This window comes from Ambystoma mexicanum, chromosome 5q (assembly GCF_040938575.1).
Source record: "Ambystoma mexicanum isolate Mex_15411 chromosome 5q, UKY_AmexF1_1, whole genome shotgun sequence".
Classification (NCBI taxonomy): domain Eukaryota; kingdom Metazoa; phylum Chordata; class Amphibia; order Caudata; family Ambystomatidae; genus Ambystoma; species Ambystoma mexicanum.
The window spans coordinates 1,264,563,121-1,264,584,632 of record NC_090933.1 but is presented as its reverse complement, the minus strand read 5'-3'; the positions used below and the strand labels follow the sequence as shown (position 1 = coordinate 1,264,584,632).

The following is a 21,512-nucleotide window of genomic DNA, read 5'->3' as shown; positions in this document are numbered from 1 at the left end:
GGAGCATGTCTCTGCTCTTTGCTTGGGTGATCCTGGTTACACGCCGCTTTTCTGCACCTGGGTGACATGTCCCTCCGAGCATGTCTCTCCTCTATGCGTGGGTGATTTGTCTCCTGGTGACATGTCGCTTTTTTACACCTGGGTGACAAGTCCCTCGGAGCATGTCTCTTCTCTATGCCTGGGTGACCCTGGAGACACGCCGCTTTTCTGTACCTGGATGACACGTCCCTCGGAGCATGTCTCTTCTCTATGCCTGGGTGATTTGTCTCCTGGTGATTAGTCGCGTTTCTACACCTGATGGGTGACACGTCCCTCGGAGCATGTCTCTTCTCTATGCCTGGGTGACCCTGGTGACAGGCCGCTTTTCTGCACCTGGGTGACACGTCCCTCGGAGCATGTCGTTTCTCTATGCCTGGGTGACCCTGGTGACAGGCCGCTTTTCTGCACCTGGGTGGCACGTCCCTCGGAGCATGTCTCTTCTCTATGCCTGGGTGATTTGTCTCCTGGTGATTAGTCGCGTTTCTGCACCTGATGGGTCACACGTCCCTCGGAGCATGTCTCTTCTCTATGCCTGGGTGACCCTGGTGACAGGCCGCTTTTCTGCACATGGGTGACACGTCCCTCGGAGCATGTCGTTTCTCTATGCCTGGGTGACCCTGGTGACATGCCGCTTTTCTGCACCTGGGTGGCACGTCCCTCGGAGCATGTCTCTGCTCTATGCCTGTGTGACCCTGGTGACATGTCGCTTTTCTGCACCTGGGTGGCACGTCCCTCGGAGCATGTCTCTTCTCTATGCCTGGGTGATTTGTCTCCTGGTGATTAGTCGCGTTTCTACACCTGATGGGTGACACGTCCCTCGGAGCATGTCTCTTCTCTATGCCTGGGTGACCCTGGTGACAGGCCGCTTTTCTGCATCTGGGTGACACGTCCCTCGGAGCATGTCTCTTCTTTATGCCTGGGTGGTCCTGGTGACACGCCGCTTTGCTGCCCCTGGGTGACGCGTCCCCCGGAGCATGTCTCTTCTCTGTCGCCGTGTGACATGTCTCCCTCCGCACAGCAGTGCGTCTCTGCTAGGCTGGAGGAGGGCGGGAGCAGGAAGCGGCTCGGCTTTCCAGGAGTCCGTGCACAGAGGGGAGAGGAGCCGGGGGAGGAGCCGCTCTTCGGTGCAACAAGTCCAGGCTGTGGAGTGAAGCGGCTCCCCGGCCCCACGGAACCAGCGCCCGGCCGCTGAGCAGCCAGCAGAGCCCGCCGCTCCCTACCTGCCCCGAGCCGGCGCGGGGCCTGCCGGTGCCCCGGGTGGGCACTGCTCCCGCACGCCGCCCCGGACTTCCAGCAGGAGGACCCCGTGGAGAGCCCGGGGAGGGGGAGGGTCTGCAGGTACCGCGAGGGCGCTGCAGGGGGGCTCCCGCGCCCTGGGCAGGGCGCCGGGAGGAGGCGCCTCTCCGTGCCGGTGACACCCGATCTGTGCCAGCCCCAGAGACGCCTGCAGAGGACTGCTGACCACTGGGCCCCGCGGGAAGAAGTTCCGGCTCCCGGCGCCTACCTGCTGCCGCCATCCCGCCGGATTCTGATACTGGAGGCTGGCAGAGGGCGACAACCGGTGGCAGCTCCGACCTGGCCCGGGCAGGGCTCTCCGGCACCTTGCTGACCTCGAACGGCTCCCACCGCACCCCCTGACCTCAAGCGCACCTTCCTGACACCAGGAGTTGCCCTCAACACCCTGCAGGCCTCGATAACAACCTGCCCCCCGTAACCCTCGACAGACAGCCCGCCTTCTTAACTTCAGACCGGGCCCCCAGCACCCTGCTGACCCCAGACGTGGCTCCCAGCCCCCTGCAGGCCTGGACAACTCTCGATAGCCTGCCATCTTCTTGACCTCAGGCTGCTTCGCCAGTATCTTTCTGGCAGGACACCCCAGAACCTGTTGGGCCACTTCAGCACCTTCTGAACCCTGGAAGGCGGTCTCCCACCTGCCCTTTACCCCCTCCTGGATAAACCGTGTTGAGACACCATGAAGCGTGGACATTCAGTAGAGAAGTATGCCAAGCCTAGCACCCCAAGGAGTGACAGGGGCCGTGACCTACCCTGAATATCACCTCTACCGGTGAGGATGAAGGGAAACATTCTATTACTCCTCACTTCGTCGTATTATCAAACATTGTAGACCCTGGAGGCCCACCTGAAGCAATTGAATTTAGTCCAGAAACGTCCATGCCACCTTTGGACTCTTAACCGATTTCAGATCGTCAACTGACATCGCACCAGACCAACACCACAGCAACCAGAATTTGAAGGTGCAAGTCCTGGCTACTTGTACCCCTTACTCCCAAAGCAAGTGAACCCCAGGATTCTATCGAGGTAGAATAACTTGGACTCCAAGTTGGGTTTCAGACTGGAGTACCATCACCCACTCCCCAAGAAATCAGAACCATGGAGCGGCCAACCGCCCCCCACATTTCTACCCCTATCAGGTGGAAGGCGTTTGGCTGATATCCCAGTCTCTCACCTCTTGCATTGAAATCTCGGGCCTGACCCCCCCTAACCCTGGGCAACCATGGCCGAGCACTTGGAGTTGCTGACGGAGATGCCCTCTGTGGCCCGCATGGGCACGCAGGAGCGACTGAAGCATGCCCAGAAGCGGCGGACCCAGCAGCTCAAGAAGTGGGCACAGTTTGAGAAGGAGGCACAGGGCAAGAAGGCAAAGGCGGGTAGCAGGAAGAGGCCGGGTGGCAAGGGCGAGCGGCGGGTGGTGTTCCCTGAAAGCATCACCTTGCTTGAGGCGGCCGCCCGCAACGACGTGGAGGAAGGTAATGGTCTTTTCTTTCCCTTTATGCTTTGTGTGGTGGTCTTCCTGGTGTGCAACTGACCCTCACTAAACAAAACCTGAACATTGGGAGGTGGAGGAAGAAATATTAGAGGTTTTAGGAAGAACATCGGCCAATTTGATGGTTGGGACCAGCAATCACAGTGTGGGAACCAGCAACCACAGTGTGGGAACCAGCAACCACAGTGTGGGAACCAGCAACCACAGTGTGGGAACCTTTGACAGGTTATTCCTCTACCCAGCCCTATCACTCTTCTGATATTGCCCTCTGTGTGTATGAGGGACTCTTCAGGTCCAATACCTAGTGGGGCCAGCATCCTAAACACTAATAATGGCGTGTGGGTGATGCACTGACCCCTGACATGAAGCCGTGGGCACATTACCACACCTACAAGTATTTTGGATTGGCATACTGCCAGCTAGCCATTTAACCCTAGATTTTCACATAAAGTGGCACGTTTACTATAGTTATTTTTAATTGTTTTTTATATTTGCATGCACAGCAGGGATAATTAGAGATTTGACGATAGAAACTCTGCCTACCATACATTTTGCAATAATCCACCTCATACTAACAAATAATACTTGCAAGAAATTACAGCACCCCACAGAATACTACTGCACACCACTATGCAGTGGAAAAACAACTACACAGCAGTAGATATCAATGAAAAACCGTACTCCTTTAGGTCGCTATATCATAAACGTGTTGCAGAGCTGGAAACGCCACACCCTCGTTTGTATGTTGGATATTTTGTGTTGTTGCTGGGTCGCCACTGTCATTGTGGAGGTCCTTTGTCTTCATAAGCCCGTAGACAGAAATATCAAGATTTGCAAACTGGTGCACTGAACCCAAGTTTTTTTGTTATTGGTGACTTAACCAATATCACAACGTTCTTGATCACAAAATTAGCATTGTTTGCTTTACATGTTTCATGCCTTTAGCACTTCCTCAGGACTAGACATAGGTCGTTCATGAAGCTCAAATAAATACAATAAAAGTATTTACCACTTATGTGCCGGAGTATGTTTTTTTCTTTGCGTGGTATATACAACATGGCGATAAAGTGGGAGAAAGATGTATGCAACAAGAAGTATCTACCTGTATGTCTTATATAATACATACAAGGCTGTGTCCTGTTGGTCTCCATCTGCGGTGACTGGAAAGGAGCAGGCCTTGCAAATTATTATGAATCCCACTAGGCCTGAATGGCGTGTTTCTTGGTTTACATACTCAACCTAAGAGAAATGCACTCGCCCCATGGTGACTGGTGACAAAATATTTACCAGTGCTTTTTGTAAAATGGTGCATGCCGCCATAAACACACTTCATATTTGCTGCAATACTGTCAACCATGCAGTGAAACCTGTATTTGCCATTTACTGCAAAGTGTGTATGCAGTCAATGCTATATAAGTTCCTAACATCCCCATCCTCGTCAGCAAGCTCAATTATCCTGCGAATGGTGCTCGCTCTTCATAAAAACGTTCTGCCAATGCTAGTGGGCTAGTAGATTTTGCGAGCCCTGAGGAGTGATGGGGATTTAGACTAGGTTGTTTAGCAAGTAATCTGATGATTGATACTAGTAGGGTGTTCCCTACCTATTAGTGTTGAGTCTAGTAGTCCAGCCCCTCTGGCTGTCCCAGCATGCAACATTAACCTTGTCTCTATCCTTATAAAAAATACCCATAATCTCCTTTTTGGTTACCACAGTGGATGATGTTAAGAAACAGGCTTGAATGGATTCTGAGAGACAAGGTTACACTTTGGGATCATTGCATCATTTTTTTTCTCCCCTTTCGTCACTACGCTCAAATAACCACAAAAACCATACTAATGCACGTAAATGCAATTTCAGCTAACGTAAAGCTTTTCTAGTCCTGATGAAGTGCATGCTGTATGAAACACGGGGGAAACTGAATTGTATTCATTTTGTAATCGATAATCCGTAAGTAATGATCCCGGGTAAATCACCAGCAAGAACAAACTTGGGTTTATTGCATCAGTGCACAAATCTTGCTATTGGAATGTCACTGGGAAAACATCTAGAAAATAAAATAGGATTTCAGAACCAACAGACATATGACTGGTTTCTAACGCAATATGGCAGTTTATTCAATCTTTGAATACACAAATTAACTTTTTGCTCACATTAATAGTTTTGATTGCAGTCAAATAGTTTGTATTGCCTAAGAGAGAAGATGTGTACAAATCTCCTTTTAAGCTGACCAATTGATATCACCAGGGTTTGCTCGCTTTGCTGTAAAATCAGAAGTGACAGATGTATTCCGTCCCCACTCAACAGACCCTGCAATTGTTTCTTTTCAGCTCACCTCTAAAAGTTCATTTTTCTCCTCTGTGACTAAGAGTAAATGCTATAGCTCACCACTTGACTCCTGCCTACTTTCGATACCAAAGCACATTCTAGTGTTGTGTGAACAACGAACTGGACCATGGAAAGTGGCGCGCGGCTAAATGTGGCCGGCCGAGCACCAACGTCAAACTAGTCTGCCATTTGCAAACATAGGCAGGAGAGACGCCATCTTGAAATCCGCTTGGCTCATGTTATCTTACTGGGATTCGCACCATGCGCTGCTCCTATTTGCACGGTCTCCAGGTTCTAGGACAGACCTGAAAGGGAGTGGTTGGGTTAGGTTAGTGGGGGCAGCCCTACAGATAAGGGGTGCATCTGCCACTTTTACTCCCAAAAAATTGGCAAATAGTCTCAAAAAATAAAAATAGGGAGTACAAATACACACAACAAAAATAGGAAAAAGACATGTAGAATCCTGCACCCCTGCTTTCACCCTCACAGCTCCATGGGTATGTTTGGGCCAGTAGTGCACGTAGTAACACAGGAAGGCACTACTGTTACTGTCTGATTGGAAGTAGTAAACGGGGATCTTAATGTGTATGAATAACTAGGTGCAAAAAAAAAATACTAAAACATTTCTGTTAAAACATATTTTCACTCGCTTATAAAATACTGTCATTGTGAATTGGACTTACTCCCTAAAAAATCATTTTACTCCCAACTTTCAAAAAATAGGGAGTAAAGAACTCCTACTCCCAAATCTTATCTGGAGCATTGAGCGGGGGTTTCGGGGGAAAATGCAAGATAGATTTGCTATTTTGTTGATGTGTGCAGACCGGAATTACCCCTGCAGCTGTGTCTGTGTCTAGGTGTATCGAGATCACAGAGGAATTTGTGTCCCCCCTGGTGCTGGGATACATTTGCCCAACGTTTTCCAATGTAAGTCTGTTGTAGAGATGTAGCTTTCGGCCTTGACTCTGGGGAGGGTGATTTCTCATGTGTGAGTGGCTTCGTTGGTAATTGGGCTTGTGTGTTGGAGCTTAAGGCACGTTGGTGCAGGGAGAGGTCAGTGGCGTCCCTGCTGGGCCTTTGAAGCATTCATCTGGTGTGGCCGTGCCAATACCGCCTAGTGGTGCTCCCTCGCTCTCTCTCTCTGCACTTGCACGCTCTGAATGCCCAGTAGGACTGCCTCTCTCTTTCATTGATATATTTGCCTTTCATTCCCTTGTTCCCTCCTTGCTGCCCTGTGGGCGCTTTGAAACACAATGTACTTGATGTATAAGCACCTTACCAATGCACAATAACATTTTTTAAAAAAAAAAGACTCGGGCAGCCATGGGTGCTAAATCAACAATGCAGTGAAATTGCTCAAGCCCCAAATCTCCATAGGGACGCCTAGGAGCAGAAGTACAGCAGGACACATGGGAGCAAACGTACAGCAGGGCGACATTACAGTGGGACACCTGTGAGCAGAAGTACAGCAGGGCACATGGGAGCAAACGTACAGCAGGGCAACATTACAGTGGGACACCTGTGAGCAGAAGTACAGCAGGACACATGCGAGCAAACGTACAGCAGGGCAGAATTACAGTGGGGCATCTGGGGCAACAGAAGTACAGCAGGGCACATGGGAGCAAACGTACAGCAGGGCCGAATTACAGTGGGACACCTGTGAGCAGAAGTACAGCAGGACACATGGGAGCAAACGTACAGCAGGGCAGAATTACAGTGGGACACCTGTGAGCAGAAGTACAGCAGGACACATGCGAGCAAACGTACAGCAGGGCAGAATTACAGTGGGGCATCTGGGGCAACAGAAGTACAGCAGGGCACATGGGAGCAAACGTACAGCAGGGCAGAATTACAGTGGGGCATCTGGGGCAACAGAAGTACAGCAGGGCACATGGGAGCAAACGTACAGCAGGGCAGAATTACAGTGGGGCATCTGGGGCAACAGAAGTACAGCAGGGCACATGGGAGCAAACGTAAAGCAGGGCAGAATTACAGTGGGGCATCTGGGGGCAGCAGGAGTAGTTTAGGCAGACTGCTGGGGGCTGTAAGGTACCCAGTCACCATTTTAATACAGTCATGAAACCTCAGTGTGCGAACACATTGTGTACAGGCGCTATATAAATAAACTATCTTATCATATAGGTGAACTATAATGACAAGGATCCAAAATAAGATATTGTGGAAAACAAGGAAAACGCAATAAAACACGCTTCAGTGGTTTCCCGTGCAACTTGTTTGAGAGTTTAGAAGAAGCGGGGACTGTTCAAACCTGAGGCAGGCCTAGTGCTGCTGGCTCCACCCACCGGCTCTCACCTGGCCAATCCTTGCAATGTACAGATCTATGGTCCCCAGAACTGCGTGCCATCCCTCTTGATCGTTTTTCTTATTGGTTCCGGTGTACCCATGTGCTATAGGTAGAATGTTTACTGTTTAAACCTTTTTGAGCCGTTTAGTTAATTTCAGGCCTCCAAAAAGTTTCATTTACCCCACCATGTGGAGGGCGACAGGAGGCTTTTTACGCTTCGCTAGTGGCTTACAAATTGATATTTTCCCCCCTATGTATGTAAATCTTTGGATGTTGGTCAATTTGTGATGTATTGGTTTAATTAGTTTCAAGACACATCAACAGATTGACTTCTCAGTTCATTGCGGCTGATGCCAACACGGTTTTCGAGTTAAAACCGCTCTTCTTCAAGGCAATTGGAGCCCCATTCATCCTGTCGCCCTTTCAACTTGCAGTCACTTTTGATGAGTGCGCCCCCACTGGAGATTTTCTTGAACTGCAGTTTGCTTTAAAGGGAATGCAGCGAGTATGTCCCTTAGCTTCTTCATCAGTCGGTCACAGTTGAATCCATATGAAATCACCCATCTGTTTTCTTCCCTTAATTGGGACTAGTTGCTATCTTGATTGTCTTGTTTAGGATTAAAACATCTTTGGATCCTTACCAGGTTTCTGGGTAAGGAAGGACCTCCCCGCGCGTGGGCCCCATATATCGGCCTACTGATGTGAACGACACCTAACAGGACAGGGGTAGAATAGCCTGCCTTGTGGGGTCGAGTGGTGCAGCATTACCCACAACATGATCCCATTGAAATATTTATCCCTAGCACGCTCAATTTACCACCATGTGATCGCCCCTAAGATTTCCATTTTCCACCGAAGCGCTTTGTGTGGCTTTCCCAGAGCTCAAGACTTGTCGGTGGGCGCTGGTCACAGGTGGCATCTGATCCACGAGCCAGGCCAGGGTGGCAGAATCTGCAGACGGGGCGGGATCCTTTCATCCTTGCAGGTTCTCCCAGAGCAGAGGAAGTGCCCAGGAGTCTTTGCCAAATCGTTGCTCCTTCAAGGTGAGGTTGCTGGATTCCAGAGGCTCTGGTACAAAGCGTGAGGTGCTGGTTGGTGGCACCATTTTTTGGCGTAGGACTTTGACATCACAGCTCCTGGTTTAAGGACCTTTTCTGCTCGTCTCCCCAAGCGATGCTGTGAATAGTTCCTTTAAAGTCGTGTTGTTGGGGGGCCTCAAAATGTGCTCTCGCCACTAGCCATTGACGAGTGATAATTGACTCTTGGCGAGTTAGAAACGGTGTGATTTGTGCATGTTTAGAATTAAGGAGGCACGTGACTTTTTAGTTTACACCTTGAATTCTCCCTCTGCTCCATTCTAAAGGGCCTGGGAACAGCACTGCCAAGCTCTGCCTTCCATAGCTACATAGAGGGGGCCGCAAACTGCAAGTCCTTCTGTGACTTACTGCGACCGGCTTTACTAATACTTTCTGACATAACAAAATGACAAGTGACATCCAAAGCGTTAGCTCAGTGAGTTGAGCCAGCGCGTGATAATTACGTGTTTGGGTGCTGTCAATAAATGAAATAAATAAATACTTCCGGTATATGTATGCAACTTGCAGGATCAACATAGATTCTCCTTCACTTCCAGTGGATCAGACTGAGTTGCGTAATAACACCGTCTATTGCATAGTCAGCAATATGCAAGCGGTCAATATTACCCCCTTACTATACATTAGGAGTCACAGAAAGAGCCAATGATGATTCTTCAAGTACATAACAATGGCTGTGCGCTAATGTTTGCACCAAGCCGGTGGGGCGTGGTGCAAGTTATGTTGGCTTGTATTTGTATAGCGCCTTCTGTTTATGGCGTCGAAGCGCTTTGCTTTTCAGAGAAGCAAAGGAGGAGCATGATGGAGCATGCAATAGTGCTAGGGAGGAGCAAAGTCGGCTAGATAGTTGGGATGAGGGCGAGGGATGGATAAGATGCTCAGGAAGGCCTGAGAAAGAAAAGATGGAGGAGCTCTGTGTACAGCGGGACCAAATTTATCGTGGGACTTGACTATATTTTATGGGGGTGAGGGGTTCCGCACCAGGCAGAGAGACAGCTGGAGGAATGTGTTTACTGTACAAGTGGGGGGTATGTCTAGAGTTTACTTTCTGCATGGTGAGCCTGGACATGTTGAAGCCATGCCCAAGAAAACACAGATGGTAAAGCCCATCTAATGACTTCCCTAGGCCCCCAATAACAGTAGGGAGGGGTTGTATGCCAGAAATCTGAAAAGTGCTCCATGGGTCCACCCGCAAATACATCTGTCAAAAAGAGGTCTTCCTCAAGCCCATGACGGCTATTGGGCAAGACTGCCCTTCTTGGCTTCTAATGACTTCCCTAGGCCCCCAATAACAGTAGGGAGGGGTTGTATGCCAGAAATCTGAAAAGTGCTCCATGGGTCCACCCGCAAATACATCTGTCAAAAAGAGGTCTTCCTCAAGCCCATGACGGCTATTGGGCAAGACTGCCCTTCTTGGCTTTGCGATGGCAATCTGCCAGCTTGCCATTATATCGGGAAATGCACTAATGTCATGAGTGAGGTTTCTAGCATAACGCGTCCTATAGGCATTGGCTATACGTAGTGGTGGGTGTCTCGTGCCGTTTGGCCACCCACCTCTTGCTACTCTGCAGGCACCAACGACTCTTGGGAGAGTAGGGCCAACATTTCCGTCAGGAACATATTCTGACCAAAAACAAAAATGTTCATAGCAGCAAGTCTCTCCGATGTGGCTTCAAGTCCCTTGACATGGGTCGTGCCATTATGATCTGCTATGATAGGTTATTTATAATGCTCTTAATACCCGTAGGTTTATAAACGTGGACCCGGAGATCGAACCTGTGTTGCTCCACGTAGTCTTGTTTCCAAGGCGAACACGTTGCCCCTGAGCTATCCTCCCGAGACGACTGCAACATTGAAAAGAACTAAGGTTCTTGCTCCAACTAGCATTTGACCACCTTCTGGCATAGTCTACCAATTTCTGTGATGGGTAGCGTTGCATGGACCTCCATCATTGTGGGTCGTTCCCTTTGACCCGTTTGCGACCTACATCGCTACCCTTCCTCTAGTGGCCAATAGCATCATGTCAAGGCTGCCTTCGCTTACTCTTAGACCATTAGACAATCCACTTTCACATTAGAAACAGTGCTGCATCGGGACCTTGGGGTCCTGCCCACCACTTCATTAAAATACGCCCCCGTTATTAGGCTTTAGTATATCCTCTGGGAATTAATTGGACAATTATGCCAATAACATTATTGCTCTGGCACTAAGACCTATTTTGTCTTCAGTTACTTAATTATTTACAATCAATAAATGTATTATTGAAATATTTAAAAACCTGTTCAAAATTCACCCTTGAAAAGGTGGAAATACTCCATGCTAGTGATCACTGTAAAGGTTGGATCCAGTGCTCCAAAGAAGATTCTGAAGTGGGAGTATTTTACTCCCTATTTTTTACAGTTTGGGAGTAAAATTATTTTTTAGGGAGTGAAAATGTAAGCCCAGTTCCGAATGGGAGGATTTTATAAGCAGTAAAAAATGTTTTAACTGCAAAATGGAAATGTTTTTGTAATAATTATTCCTTTGCACCTGGTTATTCCTACACATTAAAAGATACATGTTTACTTCTTCCAATCAGGCAGTAATAATCGTATTTTGTTCCTGTGGTACTGCGTGCACTACTGGCCCAAACCTATCCATGGAGTTGCGTGGGTGAAAGCAGGACCACAAGGTCCTAACGTGGCTGTTTCCCATTTTTTGTTTGGAGTATTTTTACTCCCTATACTATTTTTTAGGAGTATTTGCCTATTTTAGGGAGTAAAAGTGGCCAATACTCCCCTTGTGTAGTGCTGGCTAGACCTGGTCCTCCAGTTTGCAAAACCGCCCCAGTGTCTTCTCAGTCGGTGAAGCGCTTCACGCTTACCCCTTCAGGCGCGCATCGTCCTCAAGATTGCCTTTATCGCCTGAAAAGCTCTCGCCCGCAAAACACAAGTCTACTTGGTTCAGAAACTCGCCGTGTCCAGAGGCAAGCGCGGGACCGGAAGCCATAATATCCCCTGGCCGGAGACTAAGCCCTGCAAAAGGGGGGACAGACTAGACATGTGCCTTTGTGTGCTCTGCAGTCTGTCTCTAAAACAAGTTGCCTAGGCAGGTAAGACTGGCCTTCTCCATCCTACACTTTAGGAAGGCCTGAAAACCCTACTCTTCAAAGAACATTTCACTGATCGCTCCACTGAACCCTATTCTCCTCTTCTGGCGTCGCACCCTTCCCGCCCCCTTGTCCCGTTTTTCATGGCAGCTCCGGTGCTGCCCCTGCGCCCTACTTGTAAGCCCAGTGTCCGTCCTCTTGGTACAGCGCTCTGTTGCTTCCCGGCTAGGCTCACGCTTGATAAATCCCTCGCATACATGCAAGCTCTTGTGCATACTGGTCTATACAGAAATACACCCTGGATTTGCACGTCTCGGCGGGGGTAAAAATGGCGCGCGGTGTTAAATCATCACCACCCTGTGCTTTCACCGCTCGACTGCCCCAGCACGCTTCTTGGCACCCCTCAATATCTAATTGGAGGAGTGCAAAGTGCAGCGCGTCTGCTGCAGGAATGGCCAAACTTTAACCTCATACTGTTGTCATTTTCTCCACTTGGCTTCTTTTTTCTTGGTTCACATTCACGCTCCGTAGGCCGGCCCATCGCCAAGGGCAACTGTTTTAATCGTACATTTTCATAGTGTAGTCTGGTTTGCAGGACATCTTTTAGAGTGTGAAGACCACAGTTGGCGTCTTTTCCTTCTCGCTTCAGGGCCCGTCCCTCTGGAACTCTAGCTCGGTGCATACCTGTGCTGTAGAGGACCCCCACCCCCCCCCAATCTGGCGAGCCGCATAGTCTGGGTGTTTATCTTGCTACCCTTTCACTTTTGCAGGTGGGTGCTGAAGGGGCGTGGCCAAAGCCAGGAGGTCACCCAACGCTCATTGCTGCATGCTGCGATGCCCTTAAGCACCACCTGACGGTCTAGGAGGAGAATTACTCCACATCACTCAATCTTCTGTGTAAAACCTGCTACTGCCGCCTGAGCACCCCGTAAACGGCCACACGGCTAAATATCCAATCCGAAGATTGCTGCACTGAGCAGCCTACCCGGAAACGACTGGATGCCACAGCATTTCCCGTAACAGGATCCCTGCACGCCTCGGAAGAGTCCTTACACACTTGCATACAGCTCTGCAACCCAAAGCTCCAAATAAACCATATGACCAGTACGGCACGTCACCGACCGTCCATTTAAACCAGGGTTGTCCGACTCCGGGCCTCGAGGGCCGGAATCCAGATGGGCTTTCAGGATACCCCTCATTATAATTCATGAGGAAAAATGTGCATACATTTAGAATCATTGTATGCAAATTTCATATGAATATTAATGCAGGGTATCCTGAAAACCCGGCATGGATCCGGCCCTCAAGGCCTGGAGTTGGAAAACTCTGATGATTTAAACAGTCTATTGCACATCACTGTTTATCCCATGGCAGATCTACTGCAGGGCACCAACTACCCTTAAGCACACCACTCTTTGCTTTTGGCTGTTGGCTGGCGCGGTAAGCCAAGACTGTTCACGTGGGAGAGGAGAGAGATGGGCGACGCAGCCTGTGGGTGTTTGACTTTTTACCCACCCATTGACAGCCCAAGGCTGTAGTAGTCCCTATGCTATGCACACTTACTGCCTCCTCCTCCTCCGTCCGCAAAAAGCCCCTCACCCATCCCCGGATTTCTTTGAGCTTTGCGCGTGTATGTCTATGCCTGTATGTCAATGTTATTTCTACGTCGTTTTCTGAAAGTTAATGGCTTAATTGCACCTATAAAGATACTCCTGGCGTGATAAAAATGTCTTAACCAAGTGTACCTCAGCCACTTGGTCTATAGGCAGTTTGTGTGTCGTTGCATCTGTCCCTTGCACTGAATTTCCTTTAAAACAAGTACTGGCAAAGCTAACGGTTCTGGCTCTTGTTCATGCATTTGCCAGGCCCGCCATGATATTCTTACGTACTAACGCCATTTTCCAGCAGTTGGCATCTTATGGCCACATAGTTGAATTATTTTAGTGCCTGGAAAATGCCTACCCATTTCCTGCACAAAATCCCAAACTGTTGAGTTTACCAACACTTTATTCAGTGATATGTGAATTAACGTGTATTTATAAAGTGCTCAAACTGCTTGAGATCAAAGGCGTGTGCAGTGTAAACCCCCCCCTCCCCCGAACCCCGCCATGGAGGCGATGCCACGTCTTGCGTGGAGGACGCCGTGGTTTGCACTTGCACTTGCACCGTAGCCATGAAGGTGTTGTGTTATGTTTAAGGATATTTATGCGGCGCACTGTCGCCCCCCCCCGGAGTGGTCCCCTGGCGGATCTGAAAAGCAAGAGGGTAGTGGGGGACAGGGTCTAACCTCCCTAAAGATACATGGTGCAGTGAGGGATTTGGGGGCAATGCCTGGGTTGGAACCACTGAACCTACAGCAGGAGAATGGGGGTGTGCCTATGGATGGGGGGGGTGTCTAGAAGCTTCTCCTAGCATTAAAGGCCTAGGCTTTGAGAGGGGGTGTCTGCTGTTATTATTGGTAGGTGGGTTTAAATCTTGCTATTGGTGGCCTGTTAACTTCTGCTTGGAATAACTTTAAAAAAACAAAACCACTCGAGAGCTGAGGGGGCACTTCTTCTTGCTGACATATTTGGTCCATCAGCAGTGATTTTTGGATACCGAGGCTTGAGCCTCATTACGCCATCTTCTCGGGGTGAGTATGCAGTCGTGGGTTGGATTTCCTCTTGGTCTGTGTGGTCTTGTCACAGTAGGGCTGGATTCACAGGGTCTTCGCTGAGTGGGCCGCTGAGAGTAACAAGTTCTGCTCTGCGGAGAAGGTCAGGTCACGGGAGAGCTCCATAGCGCCACCTTGTGTCGAGGAGCAGGAAGGCGCTAGCACCTCATGGCGTGAATGCCCCGCAACCTCTTACACACGCGCGTAACGTCCCTGCATTCCCAAGTTGCCGAATGTGCAGGTCTTCACCAGCTGTTTGGAGAAATGTTCTGCTCTGCCCTGGCAGTGCCTCTTCGGAGCCTGTATACCCTGATCAGACAATATCCCTGGCACGCTGTACCCTGGGAACGCCCCCAGAGACTGCACTGCCTGATCTCCCCTATGATGTTTCGGAACCCTGGCACACTCTGCCCTAATAACACTCCTAAAAACTCAATGGCCTGGTCGCGCCTGTGATGTGAGGTTGCCGTTTGCATACACTGCCCTGGGAATGTACCCAGAGGCTGCCCTGCCTGATATCACCTGTGAGGAGGCAGTACCACTAGTATACTCTGCCCTGGAATGCCCTCAGAGACTGCACTGCCTGATATCACCTGTGACAGTACCGCTAGGATACTCTGCCCTGGAATGCCCCCAGAGACTGGACTGCCTGATATCACCTGTGAGGAGACCGTGCCGATAGCACAAACTGCCCAGGCAATGTCCCCAGACATTGAACTGCCTGATATCCCCTTTGATGTGACGGTACCGCTAGCAAACTCTGCCCAGGGAATGCCCCCAGAGACTGCACTGCCTGATATCACCTGCCCTGCGACAGTACCATTAGCACACTCTGCCCTGGGAATACTCACAGACCCTGCCCTGCCTGATCTCACCTGCCCTGCGACAGTAATGCTAGTTCTCTCTGCCATGTTCCTCTCACCCGCAGTGTGGCACTTATGTTACACCCGGGGTCTGCAACTTTTGGTTCTCCAGAATTCTCGATCTACAACTCCCAACAGCCCCAGTCAGCATAGTCTCTGGTGAGGGATCATGGGAGTCGTAGTCTAAAACATGTGTAGAGCCGCAGGTTGCAGACCCTGCGCTAGACTATTCTGCCATGGGAATGCCGCCAGAGCCTGCACTGCCTGGTCTCATCTGTGCTGCGACAGTAAAGATGAAAACTTCTGCTCTTGTAAGTCCTTAGGAACCTGCCATTCCCACATCCTACTAACCCCCTTCACCCATAAAAGGAAACCTGGTATCAGCAGACCCACAGCAGAAGACGAGCGGAACCATGACATTGGAATCAATCCAGAACCAAACGAAACCAGTTGCTAAAGGTTGTTTCTAGGGGCTCACCATCAAAGGTGAACCTAGGATTAGCTCTGACCGGTCATACTGCTTTCCACTCTTGTAATGGTGCCCCTTTTGTCTTTTAATAATAATAATAATGTATTTCTTATATAGCGCTACACACCCATAGGCCTCAGAGCGCTGAAATAACAGAAAACATTAGTATCCCACAAAGTGGTACTCGTTTTATCAACCTCGAGAGGATGAAAGGCTGAGTTGACCCTGCCGGGATTTGAACCTGCCACAGCAGACTGCACACAGATATCGGGGGCGAGTGCTTAGCTCGCTGTGCTATCTGACCGGCTTTTGTGCTTTGGAGCATCTTGCTTGCGTGGTGTTGTGGTACATATTCCCAAATAAATAAATGTAGGTGCCTGAAACAGTTCTGCTTCACCTCAGGGAGGAGGATTTTGGGGTGTTCCACAGAAGGTCACCAGCAGCATTAAGGAGAGACGGCTAATTTTTGAGGGAGTTTCAAATTTGCATTTGTAACATACAACCAATCCAGCTTTTTGTAATTAAAATGATTTCCATGGGGATGAAGACTATTCAGTACTGTAAAAAAGGCAGGTTGTCAAGTGAATAGGGCTGTTTTCTGGTTCACCCTATTTCCGCCTGTTCCCTTAACTAGTCAACCACATCTCTGTCAATGGGGTTGGAAAGGAATTGTATATATGCAAATTGTTCATAGAAGGGCCTAGTAACAGCCTAGGAGCGTTGGGTCTGCACAATGCCCCAGCAATCCTCAAATATTGGCTGGCAAGGAAAAATAATGGCCAGAGCAGCAGCCTGAGGACTGTACCCTTAGCAGGAAACCTTCACACTGAAAGCCTCCCTAACCTGGAAGTGTCTTCAGGGTCACACACTTATCGCTACTATAAGACTGGCTGTTGTGGACATTCGGAAGAGCAGCCCTTCAGTGCCGTTCTTTTGGTTTACAGGTGCCTACATTGTTTGCTAAAAGAGTGCTGTGTGTGCATTGTGTGCATTGTGTGGAAAAGCAGTTTGGCATGCATCACTGGACCCGGCTTTGGAGTCTGTTTTCAGTTGCTACTTAGAGTTGGAGGAGGGACCAGCTCGAGCAGTTAAAACCTTTAATACGGCGCCTGTCCAGTGTGTGGAAAAGCAGTTTGGCAGTTTGGCTTGTAACTGTTTATTTATAAAGCGCTTATACACAAATGAAGTGCTTCAAGGAGGGAAGGGAACACGGGAATACAGTAGTACTTCTTAGGCCTTAAGTTTGCGAATGAGCTAACAAAATTAACTCGCATACTAGGCTTTAGGCATTTCTACTAGTGCAAGTGCATGACAGGAGGGAAGGAGAGGAGGTGGGGGGAGAAGGAAAGGGCAAACAATAAGCTGCCGTGCTAGGTCTAACGACTTGCCAGATAGTACAAGTGCATGACAAGGAGAGGGGAGAGGGGGGAAAAAGGACATTCAGAACAATAAACTACCGTACTAAGCCTAGCGACATTCAGATTGATTGATGATCGGTCATCATCAATAATGCGCCTATGCACAAGTGTTTCAGGCGCAACCAAGATAGGGAGGGGAGACAAAGGGAGGACAGGACAAATGATCTTGCTAGGCCCAGTGCATTCAAGGTCGTGCAAGTGCACAGACAGGAAGTGCGCGGCAGGGTATGGGGGGGGGAACAAGTGCGTCTAGTCCATCAGGGGCCTGGTTTAAGTGTAGAGAGCTTGCCCTTCACATGGAATGTATTCCGAGTGCAGAGGCCCAGAGGCAAGTGTAGGACTGGAGGGGGAGCCTGAGACCTGTTCGGCTCTAAAGGTGCACCAGGCGACCAGTCTTTGAAACTGTGCAGAGTTGGGGAGGATAACCGAGGAGGGAAGGAGGGGAGAGGCGAACGGACGTTAGCAGGGGAGAGAGGAAGAGAAGAGGAAGTTCTTGAGGAGGTCCGGCTCACGACGAGAGAGGCAGGGAGGCTGTTCCAGAGTTAGGCACCTGCACAGGATAACATTCTACTCCCAAATCTCTGTTAGGAGAACCGGCTCACCCGCAGAGGGTTAGAGGAGGCTGAGGGCTCCTGAAGGAGAGTATTTAGGCAGAGAGTGTTGTAGGTAGTGCAGGCCCTGGCCCCAGAAAGCCTTGTGGACTATGCAGATGGTCTTGAACTTGATCCTTGCCGCCACTGGGAGCCAGTGGAGAGATTTCACACCAGAGAGATGTGGTCCCTGGGCTTGAGGCCAAGGATAAGTCTCGCAGTTCTGTTGTGGATAAGTGTCACGATTCGACTCTGTCTTCCCCAACTCCTCCTCACCTGTCTTCCCCTGGACCTCTTCCGTCTTTATTCCAGCCTTCTTCTTCTTAACCTTTTCTCCTTCGGCGGGGTTCTTCTCCTTTTTCTTTTGTCGAAGGTATGGACGCGCTCCCTCGGCAACCTCCGTGATCCGGCTGATAACAGACCAAGGGGATACCTGAGGAGCACGCCCTTAAGAATGGGGAAAAAGCCTCCTGGCAAAAAACCCCGATCAGTATTCAGGTGTCCGTGGAACACTGATGTCTGGCTATTACACGGATATCTTGATTCTTATAGCCGCCGAGCTCTGGACATGTAGCATGAATGTCCACTCCTTGCTCGATGATTATATCGGCTGAGTTGTCGATTGGAAGGAGGTCTCGGTTCGCCGGAACACTAAGAAAGCGTTACGAACGGAACCACAGAAGACAAGAGGAAATAAAGAGGTAAGAAAAGGACAGAATAGTAAGATCAGTCGAAAATGCCCACAGCGAAATACTAACGCTGAAGCGCCGGCTGAGTGAAAAATACAGAAAACATACTTACATGGAAAACGCTGGGTAGAGTGCGTTGTGCAAGAAAGGACAGAAGATAAGACCCTAATCACCTTACCTGAAAACCTGAAATCACCTCCCGTGTAGGGAAAGAATAGGTGGATAAGTAAAGGATTAGAACGCAAGGCACTACTGATAAGCAAGGCGCTGAGAACGACCTGCTAGGCACGTAACGGGAACGATACAACGCGCAGAGCGTTGCTATGGGCCGCTGGTTATAGACTATGTCGGCCATGTTGGAAAATGACTAGACCGATAGAATGGAGCAGGCCGCCATAGATAGAACGGAACCGACCGCCATCTTAGTAGTATTTCCATCGACTGGCTATTCTCCAGGGCTGGTGCATGACAGTATGCCCCCTTCGATACCCGCCTCCTCCAGGTCTTCCTGGGTACAACCTATGGAATCGCTGTACAAGTTTGGGAGCGTGCATATGGGATCTTGGTTCCCAAGATCTTTCGGCCACAGGAAATCCCTTCCAATGGACCAAATATTGAAGGGTTCCTCCCCTGTAGCGGGAATCTACAATTCTGGCCACCTCATATTCCTCAGGTTCTTCGGGCGGAGTGAACACTGTCCTTCTCAGAGGTCTCTTGTACAGGTCTCTTTGATGAGTCTTGAGTAGAGAGGAGTGAAAGACCGGATGTACTCTCTGCAGAGAGTGAGGTAACTTCAGTTTGAACGCTACCGGATTGATCTGGGCCAGGATTGGGTAGGGACCTATGTATCGTGCCGTGAATTTCCCCTTATGAGCCCAGCGAGGTAGATATCGCGTAGATAACCAAACCAGATCTCCTGTCTTCCAAAGAGGATCCGGATTACGTTTGGTGTCCGCATAGGTCTTATATCTCTTGCGGCTTTCCTTCAAGGTTTGTAGGGCTTCCTTGTGAGTACGTTTTGAGATCCTTCAGCATCCTCTCCAAGGCGGGAGTTGTGGTCTGGCTGCTGAAAGATAAGGTTCCTAGATGATGTGGGTCATAACCATAGGTACACCTGAAAGGACTCATCTTAATCGCCGTATGAAAAGTGTTGTTATAAGCGAACTCTGCCATTGGTAACAGAGCCGCCCAGTCGTCCTGTTCCCTGTTACAGAAACAGCGAAGGTATTGTTCTAAACTAGCGTTCAGTCTTTCGGTCTGTCCATTGGACTGGGGATGATATCCCGAGGATAACGCCTTCTGTATAGCCAACTGGTTACATAGCGCGTTCCAAAATTTAGAAGTAAATTGCGTTCCTCTGTCCGAAATGATGGACCGTGGTAGACCGTGTAACCTTACTATCTCGCGAAGGAAGACTGTAGCGGTCTCTGAGGCTGAAGGAACTCCTACGAGAGCTACGAAATGAGCTAGCTTGGTGAAAGAATCAATCGTGACTAGGATCACCCTCTTCTCCTGGGAAACCGGGAGTTCTACTATGAAGTCCAATGAGAGGTCCTCCCAGGGGCGTGTGGGTGTTTTAGCTTGATGTAGGAGTCCGAGTGGTCTGTGGCGAGGGGTCTTATTGATGGCACAGACGGGACACGTCGATACATAAGAGATGATGTCTCTTCGCATCGACGGCCACCAGAAACTCCTGGACGCCAACTCTAATGTTGCCTTCTCCCCCTTATGTCCAGCCAAGGGCAGATCGTGACAAAAGCTGATGGCCTGTCTGCGAAGATCGGAGGTGGGTAAGAACAAGGCGGAATGATGAAACCACAACCCTTCGCGTTCCTGCAATTGGTATGACTGTTGCTCTTCTTGAGCATAATCCTTGAGTTCACCTTGAACCTTCTCAAGGAATAGGTTAGCAATTGTACGAAAGTGGTTCTCACACAGAATCTTCTCCTTCTTAACCTCCGATAGATCTTCCTCCAACCAGCTTCGTGATAACGCGTCTGCCACACTATTCTGGGATCCTGGTATGTAGGTGATCCGGAAATCAAAGCTTGAAAAATAATAGGCCCAACGGGCGTGTCTGGAATTCCGGCATTCCATCTGTTGGAGAACCTTGAGGTTCCTATGGTCAGTACGAATCACAAATTGGTGAGAGGCTCCCTGTAACAGATGTTTCCATTCCTGACAGGCGGCCCGCATTGCTAATAACTCTCTTTCCAGAACTGAGTAGTTTCTTTCGCTTCCGGTTAGGGTGCGAGAGTAATAGGCGATAGGGTGTTCTTCTCCCTTGCTTCTTTCCTGTAACAAGACTGCCCCTAACGCACCTCCCGAGGCATCGGTCTCCAAGATAAATGGTTTATCCTGCTCGGGCTGAACCAAAACCGGGGCAGTGACGAATAGTCCCTTTAGTGTTTTGAAAGCTGCTTGAGCCGCCAAACCCCACTGGAATACTATACCCTTTTTGAGAAGTGTTGTGATGGGTAATACCAGATCAGAGAAGTTGGGTATAAACCGGCGGTAAAAGTTTGCCAGACCTAGGAAACGTTGAATCTCCTTGACAGACGAGGGCTCTGGCCATCTGTCTATGGCCAACACCTTCTTGGGGTCCATGCGGATACCTTTCTCTGATAAAATAAATCCCAGGTAGGGTACTTCTGTGGTCTCAAAGAAACACTTCTCGGGCTTGGCGAAAAGTTGATTTTCCATTAACCTACGAAGTACTTCGCACACATGTAGCCGATGATCCTCCAAGGATGGAGAGAAGATCAGAATGTCATCAAGGTATATGACTACCGATATGTATAACATGTCGGCAAAGATCTTGTCTACGAATCTCTGAAATACCGCTGGGGCGTTTACCAGTCCGAATGGCATAACACAGTACTCAAACAACCCCAGCGGTGTCCTGAAGGCGGTCTTCCACTCGTCTCCTTTCTTTATTCTTAACAGATGATATGCACCACGGAGATCGAGCTTGGTGAACATCTTTGAATCCCTGACGGCTTCCAGTATGTCTCTGATAAGCGGCATTGGGTATCTGTCTCGGATGGTAATGCTGTTCAAGCCCCTGTAATCAATACAGGGGCGTAATTCTTTGGAGTCCTTCTTTGATATGAAGAATAAAGATGCCCCTCCTGAGGACTTTGATGATCGAATAAGCCCATTCTTTAAGTTGGAGTTGAGGTACTCCTTCAAT

General features: G+C 49.4%; 1 protein-coding gene across 1 annotated transcript in view; it reads left to right on the top strand.

Annotated features, from left to right (window-relative positions):
- The first annotated feature begins 979 nt into the window (after positions 1 to 979).
- PPP1R16A (protein phosphatase 1 regulatory subunit 16A) overlaps positions 980 to 21,512 on the top strand; it is a 467,867-nt gene continuing 447,334 nt past the window's right edge. The window contains exon 1 of the mRNA XM_069621786.1: positions 980 to 2,807. Coding sequence (XP_069477887.1) covers positions 2,555 to 2,807 — 253 coding nt within the window. The 5' untranslated portion in view covers positions 980 to 2,554. The remainder of the gene's footprint in view (positions 2,808 to 21,512) is intronic.